Here is an 8,131-nt window from a genome sequence, read left to right on the forward strand (position 1 = left end):
TTCTTTGTCAACACAACGTGCCTCACGGCTTCCATGGTTGACTCTGGTCTCTCGTCATGCACGGCCAAAACTGCGTTTGATGTTTGCGGCACCAATGCGTCGTCACCGTCCCAAGTCCATCGCCGCCTTATGAAATGGCGGGGCATTCGTGTCACCGCGTTCAAGTCCATTACTTTTAGAATGTGACAGCACGCAATCCCGTCTCGTTCGAATTTGCAGCATTGGCAGTAGTATTCACCTTCGCTTATCGATGCTTCACAAAGTAGTTCTTTCCCTTGTCTGGGTCTTCAGGTTCTGAATCCGACATACCCATGCTAGAACACACCTTGAACGTATGTTCGTCCAGCTGGAAAGCCGTGTACATGCTGGCACGCTTTATTTCTTCCTGGAATCTGCAAGTTTTGTGTGGTTTTTGTTAAACTCTTGTGTGAAGTTTTTTGTAGCACCTTTTGTTTGTTGTGGCCAATGGAATTACAATTCGTTCAAACATGGCAACTACAGTTCATTAAACATGGCAACTGCAGTTGAGTAAACATGGCAACTACAGTTCATTAAACATGGCAACTGCATTTCATTTAAACATGGCAACTACATAACAACTTCAATTTGGCATTTGCATTCCATACCAACATGGCCATTGGAATTTACATTTCATTAAATATGGCAACTGCAGTTCATTAAACATGGCAACTGCAGTTCATCAAACATGGCAACTGCAGTTACGCAAACATGGTAACTGCAGTTCATTAAGCATGGCAAACTGTAGTTCATTAAGCACGACAACTACATATCATGTTTACTCTGTACCTAATGGCTACTTTTCAACACAATCATCATTTTCAAATAAGCATTTCAACTGCATTGCATTCTACATGGCACCTGGTACCTTCATGATTTGTGCAAATAAGATTGTAACACAACTGACTTACTTGTTAAAAATCGTGTTGGTGTATATCTTGCTCATCTGCCTCTCCATTGGTAAATACGTTAGCAATTTTGGCTGCTTGAGCGCGGTGTTTGCTTCTTGCTGTAGCTCGGATCCCAGTATTTTTTGTTGCAAAGCGGTGTACTGCTTGGCAAATTGTAGTAATGAGTTGCCAGGGCTCACGTACCGCTTCAAAACAGCATTGAACCCCTCACTGCGCTGTGTAGTCTGCAGAAACGGGAAGAAGCACTGCATGAAGTAGGCCGGCACCCAGTACATTCGCTTCTCCCACAAGCTAGCAAGCGTCTCGTGGTCTTGGACTTGATATGTTTCAATCATAGCCATGCAGCTCCTTTCAAACTCCTCCACCGTCAAGCTGTGGTCCACGCACAGCTCGAATGCCTTGTGCAGGTCTGGACGGTCAGCAAAGAACGGTCCTAGTGTCTCCTCAGCCTTCTTTATAATGTGCCACCTGCAGTGCATGTGCACTGCCAACGGAAAGACCTCCTCTATGCCCGCACGCATGCTAAAATCCTGGTCTGTTATTATGTTCATCGGAGCAAGTCCACCCATGCACTCCAAGAAGGTCTTGAACACCCAAACGTACCCATCCGTCTCTTCATTCCGAATGAGCCCGCATCTGAACTGCAATGACTGGTTGTGGTTATTTATTCCTATGAATGGAGCGCATGGCATCTTGTACATATTAGTGAGATATGTCGCGTCGAATGAAATGCAATCTCGGAAATGTTTGTAGGCTCTTCTTGCAGCACCATCCACCCAATACATGTTCCTCACACGGTCCTCATCGTCCAATCTTACCCTGTAGAAGAAATCTGGATCTTCCTTCGCTTTCTCATCGAAGTAGGCCATTGTGGCCTCTATGTCAGCCAACTTGCTCTCTCTACGGTACTTTGCCTTAGGTTTGTGATGTCAGCTGGTATGTAGGGCATGCTACTCAAAGTCCCTTTTTTTTTTCTGTGGATGAGTGATAGTATCTGGATCATTCTTGATGGACCGACGTTACAATCATGTAGCAGCTTTATGAATTTCTTCTCGAGGGGGGTGAATCCTCTGTGGGCGGTTAGAAATTTTACCAGGTCGAACTTCTTTATGAGTTTGTGGTTGTGCTCGTCAAAATATTCAGTGACCACCCACTGTGCTCCATCTATGTTTAGCTTACACCGGACAAGGCATTCCGTCTTGAGAATGATACCTCTCTTTCGTTCCGGAACGACAGGCGCAACACCTTTCCCCTTCTTGTTCCTTCGTGCCTTGTGGCACCTCATCTCACCTCTGCTGTACTCGTTAGTTTTCTTAATTTTCCTATGGTATTCGGTGTTGACCGCAAATCCATGGAGCTTTGATATGTCTGATAGAATTCCTTTGCCTCTGCGAACGATTCAAATCTCTGCCCAACGTAAGGTGGCTGAGGTACCATGATCTCTGATTGCCCACCATCTTCATCCCCTTGTGCTTTGTCATCAGTTTCATCATTCACTTCAGTATCGGCGACACTTTCATCTACTTGAGTGTTGCCAGTGCTTGTGTTCAAAGGTGTGCTTGTCGGCATTGCTGGAATGATTGCCATTTCCGACTCTGACTCGGCATTGTTTGCAGCATGATTGCTGGCTGGCTGGTGGAACGCGTCTTCCGTGCGCTCAGAGCTCCCCGCAGTAGATGTCCCCGCGCCGCTGTTGATTGTAGTTGAAGGCCCTATAATAAAAAAAATAGGTACGAGCGCAAGATTTTGCTTGAATGACATGTTTATCGTAACGGAGTACATAAACTGCAAGTGATTTGGCATGACATCATTCAAACAGCAAGTCGTGAGTCTGCATGTGGACATGCATGGCAACTGTAGTTCTCCAGTCATGGCAGCTACAGTCCAACAAACATGGCAACTACTGTTGCCAATGCATGGCAACCAGCTCCTTTCAGTACCAAAACTTGGATTCTATATCAATGGCAGCGGCAGTCCTACATACATGGCAAATATTGTTGCCAATACATGGCAACCAGTATATTCTAGCATCAAAACTTTGTATTCTAGGCTTGAGCTCACTAGGCAAATGCGATCAATCATTAGTGCTGCACACATGCTTTTAGCAATTGGCAAATCCCAAAGACAATATATGAGTCATTGCACACGACCACTTGTTAGCGTTTTCTGTTTGATTTTTCCACCATCACTGCTACAAATCTTCTTTTCCTCACATGCTATTCCCACAAAAACAAATGCAGTGCTGTTTTTGTGGTTCAAATTTCCTTACCTTGTTGTGCCGCATGTGCCCATCTTGTGTGGTCTGTCACACCAAATTGACGTGCTCTGTCTGCAATTTGTGAAGCTTTCCATGAGACGTTTGCCGAGGTAGCACCACCGCAATAACCTGTAATCATGGTAGTAGTTGGTCAATGCATGGCAACTGTAGTTTCTTCAACATGGAACATGCAGTGGTCCAACCATGCCACACAGATTTGTTCACACTTGCCATCCACGGTTGTTTGTACATTGCAATCACATTTTTGATCATACATGGCAACTGCAGTTTGTCCTGGCATGGCAACTGCAGTTTGTCCTGGCATGGCAACTGCAGTTGTCCAGGCATGGCAACTGCAGCTGTCCAGACATGGCAACTGCAGTTGTCCAGGGATGGCAACTGTAGTTGTTCAGTCATGGCAACTGCAGTTGTCAACTATGCTCCTTCTGCTAATTCACCGTCTGCAACTTCACTTTTTATGGACTCACCTGTGTATGACATCGATGGCAGGTACATGGGTGCCGCCTGATGCCACGTGCTGCATGAAGGTTCTGCATTTTTCCCGACATAACTCCTAAGTCTTTTGCCATCCTTTGCAAGTTTATTTTTCATGTCCACACCAGTATGTTTCATTTTCGTATGCGTTACCTTGATTTGCCACATTAGCTAGTTGAAGTTGGCTGCCCGTACATTTGTCAGTGTTAGCGCCCTGTGACTGAACTTGCCATGGTGCCCCCCTGAGTGTGTTTTGGTCATAAGAACCTGCGAAAAATGACAGTGTAGGACATAAGTAGAATGTCATCTTCATCATCACGAACATGGCAAATGTTCTTTTCTTTGTTATCATGCATCATGCCAATGCCTGCATACTGCTCTAGTAGTGGCAGCAACGGCCCTGCAGAAATGAGTTGACTGTACTCTGCTGCATCCCAAGGGGGCGTTTCTGGCCTTTGAGAAACCCAAGGATCAGCGCCATCTTCATGATTCATTCTTTCCGCGTTTTGTTTCTGCCAATGTGTTCTCAATCACTGCATGAACAAGAACGCATCAACAATCCGCAAAAATGTATTCTTCTACTGCTTGCACGTACAAGATAACACGACAGTCATATCACATTTTCATGCGTAGGCAACCAACACATCATGGCAAGTAGGACATGCACATCCACTCTCTTTTCTAAAATCTGGGTGCCAGCTATCCTTTCGATTCGATGGCAACAACCACCACAATAGGATGACAAGCAACAGGTTAACATGGTGGCAGTTAACGGCAACGATAGGTGGCAACTGACGTTAGACACAAGTGGCAACTAATTTTCCTACCCCCCTTTATTCCAAATTTCTCATTTCTCTCCCTTTTTTAGGGATTCCTACACATCCATTCATTACCAACTACTTGCACCAAGCGAACTGAGAACTTAAGCTTAACTCTAGCGTAGTACATGACAGATCTGGTGTATGCTGCTTGGCAAATGCGAAGACACACAAAACCATGTAGTGTTTTGCCCCGATAGCGTGGATCCAGTCGCCACCTTTCGTTGGTAAATTTGCAATTTTCTGCCCAGAAGAAGGATGAGAAGCAGTAGGAGATCGGAGATTCACCTGCTTTTAGCTGGTTGTCTTTGGAGGGCGGGGTTGGAGTGGGGGGCGGGGGGAGGAGGGGTGGGGGGTGGGGGAGGGGGTGTGGTTAGCGGTGGAAAGGCCCTACAGATCTGCTCTGGTTGCCATGGCAACCAGAGAAGGCCGGCGATGGAGTTAGGGGATCGAGAGGTGGGAGACGATGGCGGCAGTCGGGACCGGGGATCGAAAGGAGGCCGGGACGGCTGGGTCGTGCGGGCAGCGTGGTCGTCTGGCCCGGACATGTGGGCGGGTTTGCCACACATCGAACGTGCGGGCTGTGGCTTTGCGCGCCCGGACGCGGTCGTGCGGGCGGGTTCCTATCAATGCCACACGAGGCGTGCGGCACAACGACCTGATACACCACACGTGTGGCAGTTATCGGGACCCAAGATTTAAGATCAACTCATGGTGAAGGTGGGAGGCATCAACCTATTCACAGGATCCGCAAGCGAGACCCTTAGTGCAGGGTTGCCAATTCTAGTTGAGCAACGAGGAGCAGAGTTCATCAGCTGCTAGACAAAACATGCACAGGTACCTAGGGAGAACCGACCAACTGGTTAATAGTAGAGTAGAATTGGGGATTCAATCAGAGGCACCTGTGCGCTGGTGCTAGCCAGTAGAACACTGGGTGTTAATTCATCAACTGCTAGTAGATGATGTCCCAAATATGTGTTGTTGTTGTATGTTTATAATATTAAGATGTTAGAAGCACGAAGAAGAAGCAGAAGAATCAATAACTATCAAGAGACGAAAAGCTGCAACTAAATGATGGTCATATAATTCTTCGCATTTCATAATGACATAATTATGATCCTGGATTCAGTGAGAGATGATGAACAATCAATAAATTGACGGCCTGGTTAATTGATTAGACTCCTTGCAATTTTGTCACACTAGTAAGATTTCCGTGCGTTGCACGGAACAATGAAATGCATTGATCCACGAAAATCCATCTCTGCACCCGAGCTCATTTGCACCCGCTCTGACGAGAAAAATCAAAACAAAAACTAGAAAAATTCAAAAAATTCTATTTTTTGTGTGGTATACAATTTGATGCGTGAGGTCCGCTTCACTTTTCACATCATTTGGACATCTGAGGAGCTTTCAGCAAAAAAGACAAATTGGGGATCTGTAAAAATATTTACTGTTCATGTACTGTTTTTGCCCGATTTCTCTTTTTTGCTGCTAGCTCCTCTTATGTCCAAATGGGGTGAAATTTGGAGCGGGCCTCGCGCATCAAAGTGTCTACCACACAAAAAAATTGGAAATTTTTGAATTTGTTTTGAAATTTTTACGATATTTCCCTAACCGAGTGCAGATGAGCATGGGCACCGAAACGCCCTACTCATTGATCCAAGAGTTGTTTATTTGACAAAGTATTTGGGGGTCATCTCATGTGTAACAAATACTGATAGGTTTCTTCTCTAGAGCTCACAAGCATCTGGGTGAAGAGTAAATGTAGGCAAAATAGATAAAAAAAATATCTTTTACAAACAAAAGCGTTCAAGTGTTCAATCCGCATCCATAACTTCATGAAGAAATAACACTTATTGTACATTGTACAAAATGATCTTTAAGAATTATTTTTTGAGTATCGATTTGTTTTTTTTCTAGACCACCGTGAATGTAACTCAGGATGACTTGGAAGGTGGTAGAGGAGATGGCGAGGAGGAGGGGGTCGTGGTGGTGGTCGGCAATGCGGCCTGAGAGAAGGCATGAGAGGTGTTGGGGGTCAAACGGCGCCGAGAGCAGCAACCTCTCTAGACCCTTCTTATTTTTTCCTGAGATGGCTAGATGAGGCGAGAGGGAGAGACGACTGAACGTGAGAGGCAGAGAGTTATCTATAAATGAGGAGTGGAGTGTAGTAGTCTTTTTGCAAAATTGGCCTAGTTTGTCTCAGATGCGTTGGATGTAAATCAAAAAGTTATAAACGAAGGATGGCAGACACACCATCATCACCAACTCAACTTTTTATAGGAGTAAGGATTAGGTGGTTGGTCTTAACTGTTCCTACAGGTTGATTTGGTTTGAAGGAAAAGGAAGGAGACATGGAGCAGATCCATCCGAAGGCTGGTGTCTTGCTGGAGTTGGAAGGCAACGGAGGGTGTGGGAGGAGGACCAAGGAGGCGGTGGAGTCGAAAAGGGAACGATGGGTTTCACTTACTCTGTCTGAAATAGATAAGGTTCACCATTGATGTGCCTCGCTCGCGCATGGGTGATAGGGGACCGAATGGTTGCTGCTACTGATTTGTCAAGGACAACCAGCTTCAGGATTGGTGCAAAGATCTGACGATGGCTGAGACGTTCGCTCAAAAATCCTATAAATCTCACGTCAGATTTATAGTGATTTTGTATTTTGTTTTTCTATTTACTCTCCGCCTGTGAAGGGCCTAATTAATAAATTAGGCCACAGAAAAGACTGCTTTTTTGGTTAATGATGTGGGCACCACTATACCAACAACCGCTCATACAACATGAACCCAAGTGAAGGAAAATCTTCTGTGCACGATTTTGTATGCACAAAGTTGCCCATATGATGTGTAAATACAAGTGAAGAGCCCAACAACTTCAACCGTACGTGCAAGTGCAATTTATATAATGATGCATCTACACCCAAACAGACCATCATGCTGCATAAAAATCATTCGCCTACACGTTGGCAACACCATAGTTTTTGGAGTATTGGTTAAGCAAACATGTGTTGGACCACAAGTAATGAAGAGATGAAAGGAAAACTGAAAATATATGTTTCAAGGACACAAGGGAATGGTAGACACCGGGAAAGAGGTCATCATTGCTTGAGGTAGCTTGCAACATTCAGTGTCATTGGGTTCTCTCATCGATGTGCTAAGCATGGTTGTTCTCTGGTTTTACGGAAATACAATTTTCGGTGCTTCAGAATCTTTCTAAAGTTTGAGGGCGGGTAGACGTGTGATGGCCACCTGTAGCCCTTAACACAGCGACCACAAAAACCGAACACAAAGAAGCTATGGGATATTGGTACCGCTGTTGTGTATGCTGCGCCGAAAATGCATGTAAAGGCTGTCATGTGCTGACATTGTAGCGCTTGCAGCTGGGTGTGGTGTACTCTTTGTGTGTATCTTACATCTTGTACTACATTTTGCAAGATACTTGCAGCTTGTCATACAAAGTATTGGGTAAGTATGTACTTATTTTTCAGAGTGGAGGGCCTTTCTATGATGTTCTTCTAGGGGGAGAAGGGACGGACTAATGGCAAATCAGTCGCGAGCTGACGATGGCCTGCCCTCGCCGTTTAGACTGATCAGCTCCATCGTATAGAACTTTGCTGATGTCAGTTTTGATGA

General features: G+C 45.2%; 1 protein-coding gene across 1 annotated transcript; it reads right to left on the bottom strand.

Annotated features, from left to right (window-relative positions):
* Positions 1-244: 244 nt before the first annotated feature.
* On the bottom strand, positions 245-1,798 carry LOC120970948 (protein FAR1-RELATED SEQUENCE 5-like). The gene is made up of 2 exons (XM_020307624.1): positions 930-1,798; positions 245-392 (listed from the first exon to the last, which is right to left on the bottom strand). Exons 1-2 carry the CDS (start codon positions 1,796-1,798, stop codon positions 245-247), a joined length of 1,017 nt encoding a protein of 338 aa, XP_020163213.1.
* Positions 1,799-8,131: the final 6,333 nt, after the last annotated feature.

The sequence above is a fragment of the Aegilops tauschii genome, chromosome 7 (genome assembly GCF_002575655.3).
Source record: "Aegilops tauschii subsp. strangulata cultivar AL8/78 chromosome 7, Aet v6.0, whole genome shotgun sequence".
NCBI lineage: Eukaryota > Viridiplantae > Streptophyta > Magnoliopsida > Poales > Poaceae > Aegilops > Aegilops tauschii.

Coding starts and splice junctions, on each gene's coding strand:
- LOC120970948 (XM_020307624.1), bottom strand. CDS start 1,798: ATGGCCTACTTCGATGAGAAAGCGAAGGAAGATCCAGATTTCTTCTAC. Junction 393..929: donor ACCAACACGATTTTTAACAA/GTAAGTCAGTTG, acceptor CAAAACTTGCAG/ATTCCAGGAAGAAATAAAGC.